The sequence below is a fragment of the Symphodus melops genome, assembly GCF_947650265.1.
Source record: "Symphodus melops genome assembly, chromosome: 12".
NCBI classification, from domain to species: Eukaryota; Metazoa; Chordata; class Actinopteri; order Labriformes; family Labridae; genus Symphodus; species Symphodus melops.
Genome location: NC_136702.1, coordinates 17,357,899 through 17,384,854, shown reverse-complemented (window position 1 = coordinate 17,384,854; position 26,956 = coordinate 17,357,899). Strand labels below are relative to the sequence as shown.

General features: G+C 38.4%; 2 protein-coding genes and 1 long non-coding RNA gene across 7 annotated transcripts in view; 2 read left to right on the top strand and 1 right to left on the bottom strand.

Annotated features, from left to right (window-relative positions):
- thsd7ba (thrombospondin, type I, domain containing 7Ba) overlaps nt 1–26,956 on the bottom strand; it is a 419,860-nt gene that overhangs the window by 334,018 nt on the left and 58,886 nt on the right. The window lies entirely within an intron of this gene.
- Nucleotides 18,628–21,537, top strand: LOC306832474. The gene is made up of 4 exons (XR_013780234.1): nt 18,628–19,208; nt 19,341–19,478; nt 19,565–19,753; nt 19,842–21,537. It is a non-coding gene; the product is annotated as an uncharacterized lncRNA (long non-coding RNA).
- Nucleotides 21,674–23,883, top strand: LOC306832911 (uncharacterized protein; the record flags this gene model as incomplete). Its single annotated transcript, XM_079357931.1, has 3 exons — nt 21,674–21,750; nt 22,510–23,203; nt 23,527–23,883. The coding sequence occupies 3 exons, from the start codon at nt 21,674–21,676 to the stop codon at nt 23,788–23,790; spliced, it is 1,035 nt and encodes a 344-aa protein (XP_079214057.1). The 3' UTR covers nt 23,791–23,883.

Sequence of the window (26,956 nt, the reverse complement as noted above, 5' to 3'; positions counted from 1 at the left end):
AGTTGGTGTTACTATCGGTAAAGAATAATATAAAAAAAATTTTTGCAGGTGATTTATTACTGTACATAACCAACTTTGATTATTCTAGACAACATGTGCTTAATGTCATCTCAGAATATTCTCAGGTATCGGGTACTAGGATTCACTCGCTCTGTTTGGACTCCTCAAGCTCTATTAAAACACTGGGAGAAGAATGCCTTCATATGGCCAAACTACACAGAATAAGGTGTACTGTGAATGGCTCCCTACAGAAAGATTTTGCAAGGTATCGGCACCTTATGTATGTACAAGAGCTGGACTGCCGAGAAATTCCTGAATAGCTGTTTAATTGTCGTGCTTTCATTACATTTAGACACGATGGGCACTAGGTTGACTGACAATGACTGTATGCTACATGTTTAACTGTTATTATTGTAAGCATTAAGATGAACGTATGTGAGAGCATTTGTGTATGTGTGATTTTAATTTTCTGCATTTGTACGCATTTTATTTTGGTTCTGTTTCATCTTGTTTTAGTTTTCATTCTGTCTTTAGTGTTACGTTTGGTTTTCCTAGTATGTATCCTTGTGTCCTTCTATGTTGGCTGTAAGTTTGTTTCCTGTTTTATTTGTGTGTATGATTCCTGGTGTTTAGTCTTTAGTGTTTCTAGTTTGGAAATGTCTTCTCCCCATGCTTCTGCGTTTTCTTATATCCTTTAGTTCCTTGTGTTTCTTCAGTGTTCCATGCAACCTATATTGTCTGGTTTCCTGCCTCTCTGTGTTTCCTCCTGTCTTGATTGCACTGATTGTCCTCACCTTTCTTATTAGTCTCACCTGCGTCTGATCACCCCATGTCTATTTAGTCTCTGTGTCCATTCCCTCATGTTGTCGGATCATTGTCTATGTCTTGCATAGCCTGTTGGTGTGGTTTGTCTCCCTGCTCCTGTGGATTATCTTGTTTTGTTCCTCATGGTTTTTGGGATTTTGTTTTTGAGTAAGTTTTCGCTTTGGTGTTTCTTCCTTTTTTTGGTTAAAATAAATAATTAGGGTGGTTGCCTGAAAGGCAAACCACACTACTACTATTGTACATATTCTTATTAGTGTGAATGCTTCAAAGCATTGCTCTAGCGACCACAATTTTCACACCACATGACTAAATTACCAGACACAGAGAAAAAATGGCTCAAAAGGTAGGAAAACTTGTCCTCTCGCTCACATTAAAATTTCAGGACAAACGGAGCAATGGTTTGGACACTGTGAGCTTCAAAGCGGCAGGTGGTCCAAAAATCTCTCCATTCATGACAATGTTAAAACGAAACGATACATGTCTCAAGACAAAAAAGTTGTCTCAGTTTTTACATCGCTGTAGTTCTGACATTTCTTGGATCCCAGACATAAAAATTACATCAAGGCGTTCAGCTACTTCTCCTCTTGCTCATAAAATCATCATTCAGCCACCAACTCTTCATTTTACCCCTTAAAATAAGCACTGAATAGGGAGACTTTTCGCCCCCCAGCTGCCAGTTGAGTGCAGTTACCGTAAATTCCGGACTATAAGCCCCTACTTTTTTTCTCACACTTAGAGCACTGCGGCTTCTACTGTGGTGCGGCTTATTTCTGGATTTTTCTTGGGGGACAATGAGCTTGTGCCGCAAAAACATTTGTCCTCGTCACATCGGATCTTAATATCAGTCATTTTGCGCTTCATGCACCCTCATCATGGAAAACACACGGAGAAATACATATGATGCAGCTTTCAAGTTATAGGCGATAGAGCTGGCTGTCAAAGAAGCTAATAGAGTTGCTGCACGTAAAGTTGCCACTGACAGCGACAACGAAAAAGAGACTGAGGAAGTGAGTAATGAAGTCATTCTGAGTCAGTGAATGGATGGACTTTTTCTTGTGAAATGTATTACGGTAATCTTTTTCATCAGCCGTGTTACAGACACTGTTCGATCAAGGATTTCCACTAGGCTTCGTATCTGCGGATGTTACTGGTAGTTACGTATTTAATTAAAAGTTAAACAAATGTTTTTATGTCACGTCTTTCTGTGCAAATAGCTCTGTTATAACGTGGACACCTGCGGCTTATAATCAAGTGCGGCTTATATATGTACTAATAATTTTTATTACTTATTTTTAGCCGGTGCCGCTTATATCCAGGTGCACTCAATAGTCTGGGATTTACGGTACTCTTCATTGCAGTTACACACACAAACACCCTCCCCCACACACGCACACACATGCATTGAACTTTATACTGTAAATGCTTTGCTTTCTCATTTCTACATTTTCTGCTTCCACATCTTTTACTACATTTTCTTTATCAGTATTTTTTGTTCTTGTAGAGATACTTTTACTTCTTGTACTAATTTTACAACAGTTTTTTCTGCTATTTCCTCTTCTTCTACGTCTTGTTATTAGTGTGAATGCTTCAAAGCATTCACACACTACAACAGATACTTTTACTTCTTTTGCTTCTTGTTTTAGTTTTGCTACTGTCTTTTTCTGCTATTTCCTCTTCTGCTTCTTGTATTTCTGCTTTTGCTATATCTTCTTCTATTACTATTTGTTGTTATTCTGCAGATACTTTTACTTCTTCTGCTTCTTGTTCTACTTTTGCCAAGTTTGTCTTCTACTTTTCTTCTGCTATTTCCTCTTCTTCTACTTCTTCCGCTTTTTCTTCATCTTCTGCTCATTTTTCTTTCAGCAAAAGTTTCAGCAGTGTTTTGCACCTTCTTTATATCTTGTCCTACTTTTACTGCTTCTTTTCTCCTTCTACTTTTCTTGTGCTACATCTTCCACTATTTCTTCTTTAGCTAATTTTTCCGTTGCTTTTACTTATTCTTCTTTATTCAGTGTTTTGCATAACATTTTCGCAGGGAAACACACAACCACACACAGACACTAGACTTCACAGTGTAATTTTTCTACTTTTTCTTCTACTTCCTGCTTTCTCAGACTCTTCTTGTACTGTCTTCTTCGACTACTACTCTCATGTCTTCTACTTCTTGTTCTTCTGCTGCTTTTTTACTTTTTCTTATTCTTCTACTGCTGGTACTTTTACCACTGTTACTTCTTGTACTATTTCATCTCATGCTACTGTATCTTCAACTCCTACTTTTACTTCTAATAGATCTTACTCATCTTCTAATTCATTCCCTACTTCTGGTTCTTCTACTACTCATTTTAATCTTCTGCCTTTAATTCTATTTCTTCTGCAATTTATTATTTTACTTCTTATTCTTCTGCTGCTCTTCTACTATCTATTCTTTTACGTCTACTGCTGTTTATTCTACATGTACTTTTACCTCTTCTACTTCTTGTTCTTCTGCTTTTACAACTTTTTATTCCCCTATACTCTTCTACTTTTTTCTTCTAGTTCAGCTTCATACTGTTTATAGCTCTTCTGCTAATATATCTCCTCCTCATACACTCTGATTATTCTGCGGTATTATACCTTCTTCTACACTCTCACAGTCCTATAATATTATAACCTCTTCTCTTTCACGCAACCTATAGTATTAGACCTTCTTCTCCTCCTCCCTCCTCTCTCACACTCCTATACCCCCTCTCTCACACTCCTATAGTATACTTTCTACCACTTGCTCTTCTTTTATTTCAATACTGCTGTTTCTTTTTCTACTACTTTTACTTCCTCTTCTCTCTCTCTCTCTCTCTCACTTGATACAATGATCGATCAATAACATGAAATGTCATTTTTGAAATGTAGAGTACTTGGTTTCAAGGGATTGAATAATGTTTATATTACTTTTTTTTAAATTTGATTTCCTTACACTCATCACTGGCCAATGCTTCCAATAAATGAGCTAACAAGTGACCCGCTTCACCATGGGACAGGTGCTGAAAAGTGCTTTAAAGTTTACCAACTTGCAGCAACATGGACAGCCTCATATTAAGGTGTGCTTATAGGCCTGTGAGTTTGTGTGTGTATGTGTGTGTGTGCGTTGGAGTCGAAATGCATGCCTTTAATTGCTTTGGTGTTGCGCACCCACCAGCATGTACATAAATCAGCAACTATGCACTTGCCGACTGACAACAAAACTTTCGCACATGTGGTGTCTAAGTAATGACAAACAGACAGGCGAAGGTGTGATATTATATTTAAGCCACTTTAGGTGCTTTTATCTATATGCCCACAACATTTTGCACAGGGTTGTTCCAGGGTGGGGTTCGTGACCATTTAAGACCTTTCTCTAGCTCACTTGTCAAACTCATGCTTTGATAAGACGGGGGACTATTTCAGAACATATTGTCATGACATTTTAAGTTATTTATGGTGTCATGACAAGGGTGAGTAAGTAATACACCTCACCTATGCATTATTCTTTCCTTCTACGCTCTTGAGCTGCTGTGTCTGGTTCCTACTGTGTCATTTTTGTACTTTTAAATAATCACAGATATAACAAACATGTATATCTAACAGATTATACATACTATAAACCTATCATGAAAAGATATAGAGAATTCAGTTTGATTCAATAAAAAATGTGATTAATGCAAAGAATATAGTGGGCGAAATGCAGTAATGATCTCTACAGCTAAAATATGCTAACAAACGTAATAACAATAATGTAATAAGTTTAATTTGTAAATTTAAACTGTTCAACAGACATCTTTAAAATCATCTCTGTGGAAAAACCACGAAAAAACTGTGTGCATTGCCTCAATGTCAGTGAATTCCTTTATTCCGAGGGACATTGAACGCCCCGCTCATAGACAACGTCATCTGCGCGAGACTGTCACTCACTCGTCTGTGGATATTCTTGCGGTAAGTGATCTCTTCTCAGTATAAAGACTTTCAAGGCACACAAACACATTCTGGGTTTTAGAAAAAAGGCGTAATATTCTATTTTACCCACATTTACCATGGGAGAAAGGGATAGTTTAAATATTTTACATTACAACCGGAGAGTCCTACTTTTGAGCTAGTTAGCTTGTTGCTAGCTGCCAATGACTCAGCAGGAAGTTGAACTTTTAGTAACATCCGGTTAGAGGGCGAAATGTTCTCCACACATAATGCCTTTTGTTAGTTATGTGTTAGTACACTGCCAACTACAGAGAAGCTACCCTTTGTATTATGTAAGAGACAAAACTAACTAATACAAATGAGACGTATAGTTAAAGAGCATATTGCAGGTTAAAGACAAAACTTAGCTAATCATAGGAAAATACGTTAACAATACTGTTTTTAAAGAAATTCTGAAATTAATAACCCACAGGGTGTCCTGGAGACGTTTTAGTACGTTTTCGCACGTCTTTGCTCTTTACTTCCGCATTCGGCTGTGACGTAGCATGAGGGAGTCCCGCTGAATCCCCGTCTGTTTAACATAGAAAAGCATGGATCCGAGTGTCACTCCCGTCAATAAAGAGGAAGAAAATATGTATTCCTTTACATATAATGGTCCGCTGGCTTATTATTATGAACCTGTTAGATGTGATAGAGAGCAGAAACAGGCAGGATTAGAGGAATAACGGCCTTAGGAGAGAAGTGAAGTTGTGGTGTGAGGAGAGGCCCGGAGCAGGCATCCTGGTGAGTGACAGGTGTCAGCTCGCGATATATGGGCTAGTGCTGTGTTCACATCAGCATTTGTAAAGTTTGTAATCCCATTCAATCAATTACAAACAATTTGTAGAAGGTGCAAGTGCTGATCATTCACCTTTACATTGTATGGGAGTTGCTTGTAAAAACGGCAGATCTGTACAACTTATTACGGTGCTGCGCTGTGCACGCGCGCGAGAGAGAGAGTGACATAAAACCCGATTACACAGCCTGTGCAAATGCAGCGTTATGTCTTTATTGTTTATTCCTGATGCAGCCCAGTGCTCACGTTGTTATAGAAAATACAGTGTATGGTGCAGGATTCTCCTGACGTGAGTTCACAGCGCACGTAATCCAAACAAACATGCACAACAGCGCACACACTCCACACTTTAATGCGTGCTTTTGCACATATATAAGGCTACTACAAAAAGTTTAACATTTTAATGGGATAGAGGACCGACAGACGTAAAGCTTGTGTTTCGTTTTGTTTCCAAACTGCGCGTTCCGTCTTTCCCCACTGCGCACACACACACACACACACACACACACACACACACACACACACACACGCGCGCTCTCTTGCAACAGAGTTGGATTTATAATAAATCGTATGACTACATATATTAATACAGACTGTGCGGTGTCTATTACGCACAAACGAGAGAATATAACAGAGGATTCCAGCAGATCAAATCATTAAACGCTTGTCTGCGTATATAATATTTGATGTTAAACCGCCAGAGATTTAAATTAATAAGGAAACCCTTTTGCGCCTGATGCCGAAATATTCAACGTGTCTGTTCGATCGTTTCTGAGGTTGTGGGAATAATTCACCAAAACACACTATGAAGAATCAAGCCACTTACACTGTGCACTCGAATGTGCGCCGCGCAAATTACAAACTATTGCAGTGAAGAGTGTGTGCTGCAAGGAGGCATCTATTCTCACTCACTACCACGTATCATCACACCTCTTTAATCATGTTTTAGCCTGTTTTTTTGTGCTTTAATTCTTTTGTGCTGCCTTCTAAATGTTTGTTTGTAAAGTGTTTTATGCTCTCGGTGCAACACAAGTTCCCCCAGGGGCAATAAAGGCTTCATTCATTCATTCATACACGTACGCATAAAGCCGATCAAAGCAGAGTGACAGAACACGACTCCCTCATGTTACGTCATATGACGCGTTGTTGAAAAAAAGCGAGTTCTAAACAGCGACGCTAAAAACAGCCACTTTCTCCTCTAAATTAGAGCACTTATGTATTGAAGAATATACAGAAAATTGATGTACTTATTCTACAGCCCTTATTAGACAACATGAAGTGTTAATCTCAACTTTTTTTTAACCTGCAATATGCTCTTTAATGCTTCAACCATCATGTGACCACCGCATCATGCGCGTGCTGAGGTCTCAAAGACGTTTGCATCTCTGAATCACAGCGGTGATGACATAGAAATAAAACATGTAGTAGTACACAATTTACTGCTGATATTTAGTATAAGTAATATATGTCGCCAAATGTTCATTTATGAGTATTTTTCTGTATAGAAGCTTTTACATATTTAAATAATACTGGTTTTGTCAAACTGCAGAGAGATATTTTGTCAGTAGATGTTTTTTTTTTCTCATACAGCTATATTTTAGAGTTTTAATTGTTGAGGTTTGGTAATAAAACCCCTCAAACATGTTGAATTAAAATGTTATTTTTTTCTTTTCTTCCTCCTACACCACTCTGCCATCTATGATCACTTCCTGCACTTTTAAAACTGACTGGACTCCTTCCCCCCATCAGAAGAGTAAGTATGCACACATGAATCATGATTTTACCATCACTGAGTGAAAATCGTACAGATTTTGAGCGTGTGCTGCCTCTCGAGCAGTAGCAGCACATTGTTGTTGTCATTCTTTGTCGACATGCAGCCCTTAAATTGTACTGTATAGTGAAAAAGAATTTCCCCTCGGGGACAATAAAGTCAAAGTCTGTCTAACAAACGTTTGCCTTTTTAAAATGCTATTAACACCATTTAGCCTCTGATTCTACAACTTACCCTTAATATGTGACTTGTATGTTATCTGAAGCCTGTATGTGAAATAACTCTGGAACAGAACTGTCACTGTGAATGTACATATATGTACATGTATGATATTTTATTTAAATCACCATCTGTGGACACTCTTTAATATGAATACTGTAAAGATAACTACGTCATGTTTACTTAAGCATCTTTTGCACACTACTCATCACAGCACTATTATCTTATTTAGTCTTGGACATTTTATTTATTTGACTCTCACTTGCATGTCACATGACCTGAATTATTCAGTCTTAGTTTCAAACATTTATATGATCCTGGTTATATCAAACTGCAGAGAGGTACTTTGATCATGTTTCACCTGATTAACAGAATTGCATCATATTAATGGCTGTGTCATATTAATTGCTGAAGATCTAATGAAGCTGCAGAAACCAGGAGATGTAGTTGGCCCTATTCAATGTTTATATATTCAACATATTCAGATAAAGAATCCACCCTGAAACTACTCTGATCGAGCTGAGACATGCTTCTGTGATTTTAACCTGTGTTAACAGAGCACTTTTTCTGTTCTTTGTCTTTTCAGATCATCTTTGACACCCTGCTCAAATCTGATCGGTAAGAACACTGAGAAAAAGTGTTTAGCTGCCAAACTAATATATCATTACTTAGCATTATTGAATCTCACCATATTAACATGTAATTTATTTATTTTTGAAAGTATGGCCTCCTACATGCTGTAAATATAGGAAATTTATTTTAATAAGACAAAGTGAATCATATTTTGACACACAAGTTCATCATCAAAAACAGTCCTGTAGTCTGGTGGACGTTAGGCTAACAAGCTTCACTTCCTCAGTGTCCTCTTCATTGACTTTGATAGGTGTGTTTTTGTTTGTGCTGTCATTCATGTGATGCTTTCATACACAGCTGAAGTCCATAACAAGTCAACCAAGTTATTTAAAGTTTAACCACAGCTGTCTTCATACACCAGGAGAAAATCATTATTAATGCTACCTTACAGTAAAGACACTTTAGAGCGACCCTTGTTTCCTTTCTCTGTGATCTATTGTAACATGTTTGACACCAACATGATTATTATAATCTACTGATTTTATATTTCACTAGTGTCTTCAAAACTGACTCACTGCCTACAAAACAAATTCCTCAAGAAAATGGAAATATGATCCACTAAATGTCAGTGATTAAAGTTAATTGAAGTGGTTGTTGGCTCAGTGTCACAGTTCAACTCAAGTATTTAGTTTACATGAATAAATAATATGAAATAAAGACAAGAATTCTGGTCCTGAAGATGTTTGAATGAGCTGTGAGATGTTTCTACAGTGAAATAAAATATCTCTGTCTTCTTCTCTTAACTGCAGACCGTTGTTGACACCCTCCCTTCCAAACCCTGAAATGTGAGTTGACATGCATGAATTATAATTTTGATGTCATGACACATTTTAAAAGTCATCTTATTACCATTTGGCCTCAGCCAGAAATCACTTATTATTGAGAATGTAAACAGTTGAAAAGTTTCCGTTAAACAATAGAAAACACATTTTGACACTTGCCAAATGAAACTTAACAGTCGAGTTAGTAACTGGAAATAAAGCTTAGAGCTGGCACAAATTCTACTTTGATTATGAATAGAAGTTGGAATAAGATGTTAGTTTACATATTAACTTGAAAATGTCACTTTGTCCCCAATCCTCCCTGCACCTTTTGTCCTTCATCTGACAGCAGACCATCATTGTGAGGCACACACACACACACAGAGTCAATCTGAATGTTATAAATAAGTTGTGGATCTTCGGGATGTCTGAAGTCCCATTTACAGCTCTGGTCATCTGGATTCAGTCATCTTAAAGAACCAGTTTGTGAATAAGATTGATCCTGTCCAGTTTTTAAACAGGACCAAGGTAAGAAGGATTGTGGGATCCTGGAGAGACAAAAATCTGGATCAAAAAGATTTCACTTAAGATTTTAGAATATTCTGGAGAACTAAGTTCTTGGAGTTATAAAGACACATTTCATGGCACCAGTGTTTTGAACAAATTCAACAACAACTGAATGTGTGAGGTGTTGGTGATTTCATAATAAACTCAAAGTCTCTCCCTGTTTGTCCTCTTCTTTCTTCTCCTCCCCCTCATCTGTTTTGGTCACAGACTCAGTGGTAAATTCACACAATAAATTACATGATACACTGAATTTTACATTTTCCTTTTACAAACTGTTATATTTATAGTATATATAAAATGTATTTTAACATCAACCTAATGTCTGTTTCCTTTTTGTCTTTCAGGTGTGCTGATCTACTTCTATTTTGAGGCATTCTGTCTTGCTGTCTGCTGTCCCATCTCCATCTATCTATTTTGAGACATTCTATCTTGCTTTCTGCTGTCCCATCTCCATATGTCTATTTTTGAGACATTCTATCTTGCTTTCTGCTGTCAGACTAATTTGCTCTATCTGAATTCAGAAACGAATTTTCAGAACGAAATATCTTCAGAACGAAATGTCTTTGGACTGCTTTTCTTGGGCAAACTGGTTACTGGTACCAGCCTTTTTTTGGGTTCTTTGTGAATTTCTCTGTTCACATTTCTCTCTCCCTCTTTCCTGTCGTTAATCTGAATAGCTATTGGCATTAACTTACATTTTGTAAGTCTTCAAATTTATTTGAAAACATTTGTTCAATATTCCATTGAATACAAAATATATATAAAAAAAACAAAAACCTATAATAATATACTATATATATTAAACTACAACGATTTGTTTTTGCTAAATCTATTAAGTTTCTGCTGCTTCAAATTTGATCCATTAAAGTTCTAAATTTGTCTTTTCTGACAGACATCAGTTCTTTGATTGATTTGATATATCCTCGTAGATATATTCAATAATTTGACTGAAATTTGATAATAATAAAAAAAGAAAACATAAAAAGAACTGTAGTTGTTCCTGAACGTTGTTGCTGAAGAGACCTGTTTGGTTTGTATCAAAGGTTTGATTGCAAATTGATTCACACTCATCAGTTTTTGTTGATATCAGTGTAAATAATCATAAAAGTAAAACTACTTGATACAGCAGCTATTTTCACACACATTGTTTAGTAATTCATTTGTCAAAGGTTTTCTGTTGTGATATAACTTGATCTGTGAAATAAAAGATATCTTGCAGGGAGACATTTGGAGTGGCTGTTCCCTTTCTGCAGACTGAGAGTTCTACCACAGGATCACTCATCCATCACCACCACAACTGTGTTACTGATTTAAAATAAAAACTTTGAAAAAGTTACTTTATTAGAGTATCATATTACCAGCTAACGCATAAAACACTTAAAGCAGCACAATGCCAAGGAAGAGTAAGAGAGCTCAAGCCCAAAGCCTCTGCAGACAGAAGTCAGGTGATGTTAAGTGTGTAACAGTTTCTCAGCAGTGAGGAGGTAAAGAGAGCCACAGCACCTAAGAGTATGAAACAAGGAGGACAAATGTCATGTGTACCACAGGTATCTTATGCAGACATGGTGAAGAGAGTACGTGATCCAGGTCAGTCTTTGCAGGAGAACAAAGTAGGTCCAAGTGATGAGCAACATGTAGCACAGGTATCTCAAGCAGACTTTGTGAAGAGAGAGAGTCACTCTGATCCACATACTGCAGGTCCTTCTCCGTCTCAGCAGATCAGCCGCACAGGTAAAACTGTTCAGCCTGACTCCACCCAGGTATCTTATGCAGATATTTTAAAGAGACAGGACACGTTTGTAGCAGGCCCATCTCATGCAGACAGTGTAAACACTGGAGGTGATGAACAAAGTGTCAGTGCATCCAGAAGCCAGGCTTCTCTTAAATACAGCTCTAGAACCAGAAATAAGCAATGTACCTGTAACTCGCTCACATTTCTTGCTTTTCTGAACGAGAATGAAAACCTCAGCAGAGCAGACCTGGACCTTGTTTTGGACAAAGGTAATGTCATGTACGCACAGGTTAGAAAAAGGGTTCCTAATCACATTCATTTGACCACGGATGAACTTCCTGACTGTATTCCTGCACGCCATGGCACACACATTGTGGACATGTCACAACTTTCCAGGTACGGTTCATTTGGTGATCCTCCTCCTGGAGCAGTTGATTACTTTCTTGATCTCGAGGCTGGATTGTCCTGCTTGTTATCAGATGTGCAGTATGCGTTGCTGTTGATGACTTCCTTATGCATTGCAGTATTCAGAACCAGGTCAGGCAGATACGGTTTCTTTGATCCACATGCTAGGACAGCCAAGGGTTTGCCTCTAAACCAGCGTACACCAACTCCTGGTACAGCAGTGATGGTAACATTCACACGTCTGAGTGATATGATTGACAGGCTCATCAAGTATCACAAGATGTTGGGCACAGCAGCATCCTCCAACTACGAATTAAAGCCTGTTGGATTTTGGGATGTGAGCATCAACCTGAGTAATGCCATCCCAGCTACAGATATTCAGCCGACAGCTCACACAGAATCAACCACCCTGCTCGATGATGCCCCTCACGACAAATCAACTGCAAGTGTTACAAACGCTGATCTTCCTGAAAACACTGTACATGAAGTGTTTGCCGACATGGAAACGGAACCAGAACCACTGATCCAAAGCAGCCCTGATTCTGTCACATTAAATGATGTTTCCCATAACTCATTAAAGGGAATCTCAACTGAAAAAACTTCTGTGTCATCTGAGAGACAACCACAGGTCTGTATCATGGTCCCTGATACCCAAACTTTTGCCACTGATAATGTCTTACATGACATCAGACTGTCAAAAATGAACAAACTGCAAAGACGAAAATACAGGAGGAGACTATTGCGATCGGAAAATGTATCACAGAGAAAGGAGAATCAAAAGAGAAGAGAGAGAGAGAAATACGCTTCAGATGAATCATATAGGGCAAAGAAAAAATCTTATTCGTGTCATTCATGCTTTGTGATGACAATCAGACACAGGAGAATGATGATGCTGACGGTGACAATGAGGCACAACAAGAAAATCAGAATAGTGGTGGAATCGTTCTAGAATCATGCCTTCAGCCACGTGATGTTTCAGAGGAGATATTATGTTACAGTGAAGGTATTTATTCTGTAGCACCTGCAGAGGGAAATAATCCAGTCAGTTTTTTTAAAGAAAAGAACTTGGAGGGAAAAGCTTTTCCTGTTCAGTTTCCAACTGGTCAAAATACCCTGGATGAAAACCGACCTATTAAACTGACACCCAGTGGTTATTTTAAAGCAAGGCTGTTTGGTGTTGATGATCGTTTTGCCAGAGACACAAATTATTTGTTCTTTGCCCAGTTTGTGACAGAGATATACTTGGCCACTTCCAGCATGTCAATACAGCTGCGTAAAGGAAAACTTTTCACCAGAGACGGACGTAAAATAACCTCAAGAATGCTGAGAGACAAATATGAGGTGGAGAAACTTGTGAGGAACAGAGATGCAATCCGATTCATGCAGCGACTCAGAGGAACGCCAGCATACTGGGACAAAACAACCAAAGAGCTGTTTGCGATGATCAGACAGCTGGGAATCCCTACCTTCTTTTGCACATTTTCAGCAGCAGAAATGCGTTGGCCTGAGGTGATTATAGCCATAAAAGCACAGCAGGGTGAGGAAGTGAATTTTGATGAGCTGGACTGCTCCACCAAGTGTGACATTCTGAGGAGCAATCCTGTGACAACAATGCGCATGTTTGATAAACGTGTTGAGGCACTGTTCAGAGATTTGATCTTGTCCCCTGCACAACCCCTGGGCAATGTTTTTGACTTTTTCTACCGCCTTGAGTTCCAACACAGAGGAAGTCCTCACATACATGGCCTACTATGGGTAGAAGGTGCTCCTGTGTTTGAGAAAGACAGTGATCAGACTGTGTGCGAGTTTGTGTCCAAATACATCACTGCTCAGCTACCTGACCAAAATACACAAGCTGAACTGTACAAGATAGTCACAGAAGTGCAAATTCAGAGCAAAAGCCACTCAAAGACTTGTTTCAAAGGTGCAAGATCTGGGTGCAGGTTTGGTTTCCCTAAGCAACCGTGCAGAAAGACTATGATCACAAGACCTGGAGATGACGAGGGGTCAGTAAGACTTGAAACAGCAAAGAGAAAACTAGCTCCACTGATTCAGTTGCTGAATGAGCCTGCAACTGCCTCCCTGAGTTTAGCAGAGGTCCTCGCTCGATGTGACTTAACCATGAATGAATACGAGCAACACCTGCACATGATGAGCCATTCCAGCAATATCATACTCCAACGTGATCCAAAGGACTGCTGGGTAAATCCTTACAACCCTCACCTGCTTGAAGTGTGGTCGGCCAACATGGACCTACAGTTCATACTTTCTTATTACGGTCTGATACACTACATCTGCACATACATGTGTAAAAGTGAGAACTCTGTGAGTCGATATCTGCAAGCACTCATCGAAAACTCAAAGGGAGACTGTGTCAATGAATGTGATGAAATGAGGGAAATCATGCAGGCATATTCCAAAAAGAGAGAGGTTTCTGCACAGGAAGCTGTTGCCCGTTGCACTGGACTCAACATGAAAAAGTCTTCTCGTGGTGTGGTGTTCATTCCGACAGATGACAACCCAGTTAAAATGAGTCTCCCGCGCTCCAGCCTTGAAAACACAACTCCAGAGAGTTTAAATGTGTGGATGACATCTTTCACGGACAAATACAAAGCCAGACCTGAAACACCAGAGTTTGAGCAGATGTGCATGGCAGACTTTGCCTCTTGCTGCAGATTTGTGTATGGACAACAGATTAAAGGTAAAAATGTTGTTCCTCTGCTGAATGAGATGGGCCACGTACAGATGAGAGAAGCCGATAAACCAGCAGTCATCAGATATCGTCGCATATCCAAAGAGAAATATCCTGAGCAGTATTATGGCACGTTGCTTAAACTGTATCTTCCTCACAGATCAGAGCTAGAGCTGAAAAGAGCGTCTCTACCCACATACGAGTCCTTTCACAACAGTGGTATAGTTCAGCTGCCATATTCTCCCCGTCCTGAGTGTGTAAGAAACATTGTGGACAGAAACAAAAAGAGATATGAAAAGAACAGTGACGAGATTGAGAGTGCTATCCAGGACTATGAAGAAAACAGAGACGTGATAGATGAGTGGTCTAACTTAGCACCAGAATCTGAAGTGGTGAGGATGGAGTGTATTGATGAACTGGAAGCCAGAGAAGCCGATGGTGAAAATGTCCAAGAGAATGTACCCGACTACAGTAGACAGGCTAATGCTGCTGCAGAAGTCAGAGCCATAAGAGAGCCCCCTGTGATCAATCCCACACTGTTACGCCAGATGTATCAGAGTTTGAACAGAAAACAAGCGAGTGTGTTCTATGCTGTCAGGGACTGGTGCATAAAGCGTGTCTGTGGACTAAACCCAGAGCAGTTCTTCTATTATGTAAACGGTGGAGCTGGAACCGGTAAATCACACCTCATTAAATGCATCTACTCGGAGGCATCCAAGATACTGTGCAAACTGCCCACACGTGCTGAGGAAGATGACATATCAAACCCCACTGTGCTGTTGACTGCTTTCACTGGAACTGCAGCCTTTAACATCTCTGGTACAACACTGCACTCTCTCCTCAAGCTGCCCAGAAGCCTTAAACCACCCTTTCAAGGTCTTGGCAACCAACTAGATGCAGTCCGATGTGAGCTTTTGAATGCGGAAATTCTTGTCATTGACGAGGTGTCCATGGTGTCAAAGCCCCTGTTTGCCTACGTGGATGTGAGACTGAAACAGATCAAAGGTAATCACAGACCCTTCGGAGGCATGTCAGTTATAACTGTGGGAGACTTTTATCAGCTACCGCCAGTACGACAGTCCAAACCACTTTGCGTGTATGACCCATCTGAGATTGACCTGTGGCAGGAAAACTTTGAGATGATCACTCTGTCAGAGATCATGCGACAGAAGGACGACGTTGTCTTTGCAGAGATGTTGAACAGGATCCGTGTGAAGGGAAAAACAGAACAGCTTTCTGTAGCAGACAGAGCTTTGCTGTCACGGACTGTGACTCGATCAGAACTTTGTCCAACTGATGTCCTGCACATTTTTGCCACCAATAAACAAGTAGACGCACACAACTCTACAACTTTGTCCCTGCTCCATTCCCATGTTACCACCATTGATGCAGATGACTTTAAAAAGGACCCACACACTGGACAGATGACACGACAAGGTGTACCATCGAAAGGAGGCCGAAATGATTTGCCAGACACACTGACTGTTGCTGAAGGTGCTCGAGTCATGCTCACAAGAAACATAGAAGTGTGTGAAGGTTTGGTGAACGGATCATTTGCTACACTAGGCAGAGTTGTATTCACTGAACAACATGGCTGTACTCATGTCACTAGGCTTGGCCTCAAGATGGATGATGAAAAAGCTGGCAGGAGTTATCGTAACAGAGCAGGAGATGATGGTCTGGTGTACATAGAGAGATCGGAGGAGAGTCTGAAACAAAAAGGAGTGGTGCGTAGACAGTTTCCTTTGAAACTTGCTTTTGCATGTACAATACACAAGGTGCAAGGAATGACCAGGGAATCGGCTGTCGTTTCGCTGAAACACATTTTTGAACCAGGCATGGCGTACGTGGCTATCAGTAGAGTAACCTCTCTCACAGGACTGTACATGCTCGACTTGGATGAGAATAAAATCTATGCAAACCAACAAGTCAATGCAGCCTTAGAAGCCATGAGACAAGTCAACTTGGACCATGTGATGCCACTTTATCAGAATCAACAGACACTGAGCAGACATGACAGTATCACCATTGTTCACCACAACACAGAAGGATTGCCATCTCATGTCAATGATATCAAGAGCCATCATGAATTGTGTCTTGCTGATGTTTTGTGTCTTACAGAAACCCACCTACAAGGTTCCTCAGTTGCAGACAGTCTCCTTTTAGAGGGCTACAGGATGTTCACACGCAACAGACACGTGTCATATGCAAATGTGCCAGAAATTGCCAGCAGAGCGTGTGGTGGAGTTGCCGTTTATGTAAAGAACCACTTGCAGGCCCATGAAAAACGGTACATAAATAATGTAACTGACCTTGAGTTTGTGGCTTTGAAGGTTGAAGCTCCGGTGAGGGCACTGATTGCTGCCGTGTACAGACCTCCCAACTACAGCGTTGCATCATTTCTGACAAACCTGGGGTGTCTTTTGGACTCACTGGAGATCATGGACTGCCATCCCATCATTGTCTGTGGCGATTTCAACGAGAACCTGCTATCGAACACCAAGAAGCCGATTCTGGAGCTCTTTCAGTCCAAGGGATATGCTCAACTGATCACCGCTGCCACAACAGATAAAGGTACCCTCCTGGACCCCATTTATATCTCACGACCACAGCAATGTCTCCACTCGGGTGTCATGCAGAGCTATTACAGTTACCACAACCCTGTTTACTGTGCAGTTTCCTCTAACAGCTCATGAAAGAATTCAGCTTGATGATTTTTTAAGGACAATTTAACCGTTTTGATTAAACTTGTAACTCTTAAGAGTAAAAGATCATTTTTTCTAAAAACAGTTTGATTTTAAAGAATACGTTTTTAAAAGGTGTAAATATGTAAATATCACATAGACTATGTAAACAGAAAACAATGTGAATAATTGGACTGACTAGTATTTTACAGAAGGAGGAAGCTCTGGCTGTCTGGCTAAACACCTCGCCAGGCTGCCTCAGTCTCAGTGAGACTGGGGGGGAGGGTGGGTGGACCAGAGTATTCCTCCTCAACTGGAAATCATTGTCGTTGATGGATTGGAAATCATTGTCATCATCATAATCTCCTGAGAACAATCATGCTGCTGGACGTGTCTCTATGGTAATAACAAATCAGTATATTCTTCCAGGCTTAAAGACTCAGGTAAGACAAATGTTTTTGCAGATTACATGCATTAGTTGATAAGTATGAAATGTGTTTGGGTAAAAGTTATTATGGGTCAACTTTTTACAGAACTTTCTTTTGGCCTGTGCATTTATCAAGTTAATGTCAAGTCAAGTCAACTTGATTTAAATTGGCTTGACTTGACATTAAGGGCTGGTGGGTGAGGATTGATAAATGCACAGGCCAAAACCCTTATTAGATGTATAGATAACTGTAAGTTTAACTTTACTACTCATAGCTTCCAGCTGAAACCCCAAAACAGTTTATTTCCACCCAATTTTCTTTGACAACTTTTTAGCGAGGTGGGTGGCCTTGCAGATACTATAGCCTTTGTAAGTTTCTTTTTTTTCTCCTGGAGGTCGACAGTTCTTTCATATGCTCAGTCCTCCATAGACAGCCTCACAAATCCCTACTTCTTCAATCTGAACCATCGAGCGGACTAATTCATACCTTTAACCCAAAAAACAGGTTGACTTTTTGTATTTTTAGTTTTATTTAGTCTGGGGTTTCAGCTGGTTAGTGTATAAGAGGTTTTCACATGTTTTTACTTTGTGTTGGGCTAATCTGACCCCTGTTAAACAACAGTCTTATAAAGTTATAGTAAAGTTATAGCTATAATGTCATGGCTTAGTTAAATAAGCCTGTCAACTGATTTGAATGGTAGATAATGTTGTCTTATTTGTGTTCTAAATGAAATTCACAAATGTCAAGGAAATGTCATTTTATTAACCCTTCAAGGAAAACCTTAGCATTTGAGTAAGTCTTGGTTATCTGAGCTAAATGTTGGGTTAAAAAAACAACGACAGAAATGATAGTTGTTCTAACTGTCAGTCCAGGACTATGGAGCCTGGGAATGATCCAACAGGGGTATTAGCCCATAGCTGTAAGCACATTGTGAAAAGCCTGTGATGGTAAGACTAAACAATATAGTAAACATTAGTTATTGACATTATTTTATTAATCAAAAATTATAAGTATGTATATAGGAACATCTTAAGTCAAATGATTGTACTTGACAAATTTGTCCCTCATCTATATTCTTGAGCCTTGACCTATTTATTTTTTATTTATTTATTTTTTATTTTATAAGTCATTTAGGCACCACACATTTTTGTTTTTGCTTTTGAATTATTTTTATTTCATTTTTTAAAATGTATTTAATTATTTCACTTTTTTAAATTTATTTAATTATTTCTTTTTTTTAATCTTTTGAAATTTGTATATGAATGAGTGCATTCTTTAGTTCATGTTTTCATTTGTTTTCCTACGTTCAAAGGGGTTTGAATCATCACATTTACCCTGGTTTTCAATTGAAAGCTAGTTTTAATAGAGGAATATGTAACCCTGACACCTAGAATCACACAGATATCACATTGCATTCCAAATTCAAAACATTGGCGAGAGCAGTCTACCCCCGCACCCCTCCTCCTGTACACACGGGTTGCCATGTCTGCTGATTTTAAGCCAGCACTATCAGCCCTCATCAACTACAAGGAAGCAACTCCCAACGCGAGGATGCATCACCTCCGTCAGCTTAAAGAAAGTTTACACGCTGGTCGTCACTGTTGGAGAATCTCTCAACAACCAGCAGGGGCCGAGGCTGAAGCAGAAAGGATGCAGCAGAATCAACAGTGGTCCCTCCTCCCTAAAAGCAACGTATGTCCAGTGGCCGAGTGTCTCCACAACAGATCACAAGGTAATGTTTCTCAATTCTAATGTATTATTTCCTTTTGTTGTTTAATTTTGTGTGCATTTATTTATCCGTCAGGTGTATTGTTGTTAATGTTGACTTAAACAACTCTAAATATCATTTGTTGTCTTCCTTCAGGTCTTCCTCCAAAGTGCTTCAACCAGTATGAAGTGAAGACAAAGAGAATTGCAATGAGATCTTGACAAGGAAGCACATTTAATTCAGTTTCTCTATGTGCAACGGCTACTGGTCACAAATGCGTTTATCTGCACTAAGGTATTTATTTTTTTGTGAATCATGCACCTTTTAATAGTGTTTTGTATCATTAGATTTTTAAAACAACCTTCTGCTTCCTTTGTCAGAACTGGCTCCGCCCCTTCACCTCCACGTCACCATCTGTGAATCCATCATGTATCCATTGTAGCTCAGCAGAGTCTAACTGATGGTGTAAATGAAACAAGTGACGTGCAACAGTAACGCAAGCTGCAGATCTATCATCACTCTCAGACTGAAGGTTCCTCATCACTGCAGCGTCAGGCTTTGTTCAAAAGGTAAACAATCTATCAGGAGAAAATGATGACAAACTTGAACAAACTAATGAGGAAATTAACTTTCTGACTGTTTTTTCTTCTATTTAAGGCTCTGCTCCTCGTCTTCACCTCTGTTAATACTGTGATGTTGTCCCTACACCAGACGCTGACCAAAGAACTGCAAGCAACATTTCTACAGTCAACAGACAAGTCAAAAGGTCAAACATTTCAGAACTTTACACCTCCACTCATAAACTGACATTTTTATTATTTATTTTTTTTCTTTAAATGAAAGATTGACAAATTACCATTTACAGAACACTGGTGTGAAGAAATGACTGCTTCTCTTGATAAGACAAACCAATTTGAACTTTTTTTTAGTATTGTTATTTTTTATGTTGTGTTTTTTTGGGATTTTATTTTATTTTGTTTCATTTATTTTATTTTCATGCCTACTTTCCCTCTCATTATTCTTCTGTTTTCTATTCAGAAGACTATTAACACAGATGAAGGGAATGACACGTTTGTTCATTTGCTAAATGCATCTGAAGTAACTGAAGTCTGGAGGTGGAGTCAGTAGAAGTCTTCTTTGAGGCTTTTAAACACAATATTAAACCTGGGCCCCTCCTCTACCTTTAAGTTGAAAGAACAGGCTGACCAGTGGGAATACTGTAGTGCATTTAAAGAAAGTGAAAACTGGATTCAGATATGACAGTGCATAAATACAAATACTTAGCAGCACTTTTGATAAAAATTTAATTATTTTGCAGAATGAATGTATGGCTTGTTTTAGGTCACTTATTTATCCCATCATTGTGGTGTGATGTACATTAAGAAAAAACAGGACTCTACCTTTAGCCTGAAGGAAGAGGCTGATTCAGGTTTTTTTTAATGTTGTTATTATTATTATTTAGATTAGGGTTTCAGCTGGTTAGTGTAAAGGTTTTCCCATGTTTTTACTTAGCCTAATCTGATTCCTGTTAAACCGTGGTCTGATAAATTCATATTTAAAACAACTTTTAATTTTAAAGACTGCATGTCTGCAACACATGGTTTAGTTCAATGAACTAAGTATTCCCTTTTTTCACCCAAAAACTGACCAACAAACAGCGCCTTCACAGAACACGGTACTGTTCTTGCACCGTGTTCTTGACAGCGGTCAAGAAATTGACCGCTTCTCCTGATGAGACAAAAATGAATTACACCTTTATTTAGTGTTGTGTTTATGTTTTTACATTATTATTTTTGTGAATCTTATTAGTGCTTATTTGATTTTTATTTATTTTCATTTATATTATTGTCATGCCTCATCATTCATATGTTCTCAAATCAGAAGACTAATTGATATATTCTCCATCATTTTCTACATTTTTGTATTAATTTATATTTTTATTTATATTGTTCTTTGCATTTATTTATTAATAAACATTCATTTAAGATTACATTGGATGTGAAATATTAAGCTATACAGTATCACACATCTGTATCGTTCTATTATTGCTGTATTTATACAACTTGTTTATGATTGCACCTCTTGCTAAATGCCAATATTGAGCTATCCTGTATCATGTCTTCCTATGTTGATTAGTTTTATTGTACTATGTTTTTAAATTACATTTCCATCACCTTTCTATATGAATATATTACAAATTATTTGGTTTTCATTCCCTCTTTTTTTCACTTTTAGAAAAACATTTTGTTTATCTGTTTTACTTACAGAAAAGCCTTATTATTATTTTTGTGTTTTGTTTTTAATTTCAGAAAAGCATTATTGTTTGTTTGTTTTTCTTTTCTCTTGAAAATGAAGTAATGTGTTATTATTGTATTATTACACTATTACAAATATAATACTGCTTCTTCATCTTCTGCCGTTTCTTGTACTCAGTATTCAGCTCTTTGAGAGCATAAAAAATACCTTCCACAGCTGTATGACAGTTCATCATGATACGCATAAACTCCACTTTCTCTGGCAATTTCTACATTTATACATGTTCAACACAAATAAATTACTTTGTCTTGTACCTAACTTTTTCCTGTGCTTATTCTACTTTTTCTTCAACATTCAGCAGTATGTTACTTCTCAATCTGTCCCTCTCACACACACACACATGCATGTAAGCACGCCTTAAAGTGGCGCTGTCCGTGGTGCTACAAGTCGGTAAACTTTAAAGCACTTTTCAGCACCTGCCTTATGGTGAAGCAGGTCACTTGTTAGCTGAGTAAATGAAAGCATGGGTACTGGAGGAAACTGAAAACTGTTAGGATTTCAGGACAAACGGAGCGTCAGTTTGGACACTGTGAGCTTCAAAGCGGCAGGTGGTCCAAAAAACTCTCCATCTGCGATAATGTTAAGATTCACCGATTCATTTGGAAACTGATCTCTCTTGACAAAGTTTTTACATCGCTGTAGTTCCGAAATTTCATGGATCCCAGACATAAAAATTACATCAACGCGTTCAGCTATCTCTCCTCTTGCTCATAAAATCATCATTAAGCCACCAACTCTTCATTTTACCCCTTAAAATGAGCACTGAATAGGGAGATGTTCCCCCATTTTCCTAGTCGAAGCTGCCAGCTGAATGCAGTTGCTCTTGATTGCACTTACACACACAAACACCCTCCCCTCCACACACGCACACACATGCATTGAACTTTATACTGTAAATGCTTTTCTTCATGATTGGCGGCTGTGGCTCAGTTGGTAGAGTCGTCGCCCTTCAATCAGAAGGTTGAGGGATCGATCCCAAACATGTCCGACGTGTCCTGTTCTTGTACAGATACTTTCACTTCCTTTTCTCCTTTTACAACTGTTTTTCTGCTATTTCCTCTTCTTCTACTGCTTGTTCTTCTGCTTTTACTTCTTTTTCTGCTTCCACTTCTTCTTTTACTACATTTTCTGATTCTATCACTATTTCGTGTTCTTGTACAGATACTTTCACTTTCTTCTACTGCTTGTTCTACTTTTACTATTCCTACTTTTACTACATTTTCTTCTATCACTATTTCTTGTTCTTGTACAGATACTTTCACTTCCTTTTCTCCTTTTACTACTGTTTTTCTGCTATTTCCTCTTCTTCTACTGCTTGTTCTTCTGCTTTTACTTCTTTTTCTGCTTCCACTTCTTCTTTTACTACATTTTCTGATTCTATCACTATTTCGTGTTCTTGTACAGATACTTTCACTTTCTTCTACTGCTTGTTCTACTTTTACTATTCCTACTTTTACTACATTTTCTTCTATCACTATTTCTTGTTCTTGTACAGATACTTTCACTTCCTTTTCTCCTTTTACTACTGTTTTTCTGCTATTTCCTCTTCTTCTACTGCTTGTTCTTCTGCTTTTACTTCTTTTTCTGCTTCCACTTCTTCTTTTACTACATTTTCTGATTCTATCACTATTTCGTGTTCTTGTACAGATACTTTCACTTTCTTCTACTGCTTGTTCTACTTTTACTATTCCTACTTTTACTACATTTTCTTCTATCACTATTTCTTGTTCTTGTACAGATACTTTCACTTTCTTCTACTTCCTTTTCTCCTTTTACTACTGTTTTTCTTCTTCCACTTTTCTTCTGCTATTTCCTCTTCTTCCACTTTTCTTCTGCTATTTCCTCTTCTTCCACTTTTCTCCTGCTATTTCCTCTTCTTCCACTTTTCTTCTGCTATTTCCTCTTCTTCCACTTTTCTTCTGCTATGTCCTCTTCTTCAACTTCCTTCACTTTTTCTTCATCTTCTGCTAATTCTTGTTCTCCTACAGATACTTTTACTTTCTTCCACTTCTTGTTCTACTTTTACTGTGTGTTTTTCTGCTATTTCCTCTTCTTCTACTTATTGTTCTTCTGCTTTTACTTATTTTTTTCTGCTTCCACGTCTTTTAGTACATTTTCTTCTATCACTATTTCTTGTTCTTGTACAGATACTTTCACTTTCTTCTACTTCCTTTTCTCCTTTTACTACTGTTTTTCTTCTTCCACTTTTCTTCTGCTATTTCCTATTCTTCCACTTTTCTTCTGCTATGTCTTCTTCAACTTCCTTCACTTTTTCTTCATCTTCTGCTAATTCTTCTTCATTCAGCAGTGTTTCCGCAACTTTTCTGCAGGAAGCATTCACACGCATTTTCCGCAGGGAAATGCAAATAGTCTAGTTAGTGTGAATGCTCAAGCATTCACACTATTGTTATCCAAATCTTTATTATTAGTGTGAATGCTTCAAAGCATTCACACTATTGTTATCCAAATCTTTATTTTTATTCTTCTACTTCCGTGCGTTTTTTACTTCGCTTCTACTTTTGCACCGTTTGTGCTACTTTCACCATTCAACTATCATACTGTTCAGCTTTTTCTGCTCATTATGGCTATGACTTTTCACGTTTTTACTACTTTTACTTTTTAAGTTATTTCAGTTTTTCCACAAATTTTCACAAATTTTTTCCCCATTGAAATGAATGGGATTTTTTTCCACTGTTCCACCTTTTTCTCAGCCTTATAACTTTTGCTCTGTTCCACGTAGTGACTTCATTTTTGCTTTAAAACGTTCACACGTTTCTCCACTACTTTTACTACATTTACATTGTTTTGCTATCTTTTATACTTTTCAAACTATACCTCCAAATGTTTGGTGATGTTTTTTACAGTTTTCTCCCTTTTTGAATGGATGTCTATGTGGTGGAATGTTCAGAGCTAGAGTGATGACATCATCGCTTAGAGTGCGGCAGAGATGTGAGATTATTTCAAAATCTCCCGAACAAATTGCTCTAGCGACCACAATTTTCACACCACATGACTAAATTTACCCTCAAAACGTAGGAAAACTTGTCCTCTCGCTCACATTAAGATTTCAGGACAAACGGAGCTACGGTTTGGACACAGTGAGCTTCAAAGCGGCAGGTGGTCCAAAAAACTCTCCATCTGCGATAATGTTAAGATTCACCGATTCATCTGGAAACTGATCTCTCTTGACAAAGTTTTCACATCGCCGTAGTTCCCACATTTCTTGGATCACAGACATAAAAATTACATCAACGCGTTCAGCTAACTCTCCTCTTGCTCTTAAAATCATCATTCAGCCACCAACTCTTAATTTAACCCCTTAAAATGAGCACTGAATTGGGAGATGTTCCCCCATTTTCCTAGTCGAAGCTGCCAGCTGAATGCAGTTCCTCTTGATTGCACTTACACACACAAACACCCTCCCCTCCACACACGCACACACATGCATTGAAATTTATACTGTTAATGCCTCGTTTCATGATTGGTGGCTGTGGCTCAGTTGGTAGAGTCGTCGCCCTTCAATCAGAAGGTTGAGGGATCGATCCCAAGCTCCTGCGAGCAACATGTCCAATGTGTCCTGTTCTTGTACAGATACTTTCACTTCCTTTTCTCCTTTTACTACTGTTTTTCTGCTATTTCCTCTTCTTCTACTGCTTGTTCTTCTGCTTTTACTTCTTTTTCTGCTTCCACTTCTTTTACTACATGTTCTTATTCTATCACTATTTCTTGTTCTTGTATAGACACTTTTGCTTTCTTCTTTTACTTGTTCTACTTTTACTATTCCTACTTTTACTACATTTTCTTTTATCACTATTTCTTGTTCTTGTACAGATACTTTCACTTCCTTTTCTCCTTTTACTACTGTTTTTCTGCTATTTCCTCTTTTTCTACTGCTTGTTCTTCTGCTTTTACTTCTTTTTCTGCTTCCACTTCTTTTACTACATGTTCTTATTCTATTACTATTTCATGTTCTTGTACAGACACTTTTGCTTTCTTCTTCTTCTTGTTCTACTTTTACTATTCCTACTTTTACTAAATTTTCTTCTATCACTATTTCTTGTTCTTGTACAGATACTTTCACTTCCTTTTACTACTGTTTTTCTGCTATTTCCTCTTCTTCTACTGCTTGTTCTTCTGCTTTTACTTCTTTTTCTGCTTCCACTTCTTTTACTACATTTTCTTCTATCACTATTTCTTGTTCTTGTACAGATACTTTCACTTTCTTCTACTTCATTTTCTCCTTTTACTACTGTTTTTCTTCTTCCACTTTTCTTCTGCTATTTCCTCTTCTTCCACTTTTCTTCTGCTATTTCCTCTTCTTCCACTTTTCTTCTGCTATTTCCTCTTCTTCTACTTGTTCCACTTTTTCTTCATCTTCTGCTAATTTTCCTCTTTTTCTGCTGATTTTTCTTCATTCAGCAGTGTTTCCGCAACATTTCAGCAGGAAGCATTCACACGCATTTTCCGCAGGGAAATGCAAATTTTCTAGTTATTATTCCACTTCCGTGCATTTTTTGCTTCGCTTCTGCTCTTCAACCGTTTCTGCTACTTTCACCGTTCAACTATCATACTGTTCAGCTTTTTCTGCTCATTATGGCTATGACTTTTCGCGTTTTTACTACTTTTACTTTTTAAGTTATTTCACTTTTTCCAGAAAATTCTGCCCCATTGAAATGAATGGGAAACGTTTCAGCTTTTCAACCTTCTTCTCAGCCTTATAACTTCTGCTCTGTTCAACGTAGAGACTTCCTTTTTGCTTTAAAACGTTCACACGTTCTTCTGCTACTTTTGCTACATTTACATTGTTTTGCTATCTTTTATACTTTTTAAACTATACCTACAAATGTTTGGTGATGTTTTTTACAGTTTTCTCCCTTTTTGAATGGGTGTCTATGTGGTGGAATGTTCAGAGCTAGAGTGCGTGACATCATCGCTTAGAGTGCGGCAGAGATGTGAGATTATTTCAAAATCTCGCGAACAAATTGCTCTAGCGACCACAATTTTCACACCACATGACTAAATTTACCCTCAAAACGTAGGAAAACTTGTCCTCTCGCTCACATTAAAATTTCAGGACAAACGGAGCTACGGTTTGGACACAGTGAGCTTCAAAGCGGCAGGTGGTCCAAAAAACTCTCCATCTGCGATAATGTTAAAAGAAACGAAAAATGTCAAATGAAAGAAAAATTGACTAAGTTTTTACATCGCTGTAGTTCCAACATTTCTTGGATGCCAGACATAAAAATTACATCAACGCGTTCAGCTATCTCTCCTCTTGCTCATAAAATCATCATTCAGCCGCGAACTCTTCATTTTACCCCTTAAAATGAGCACTGAATAGGGAGATGTTCCCCCATTTTCTCAGTCGAAGCTGCCAGCTGAATGCAGTTGCTCTTGATTGCACTTACACACACAAACACCCTCCCCTCCACACACGCACACACATGCATTGAACT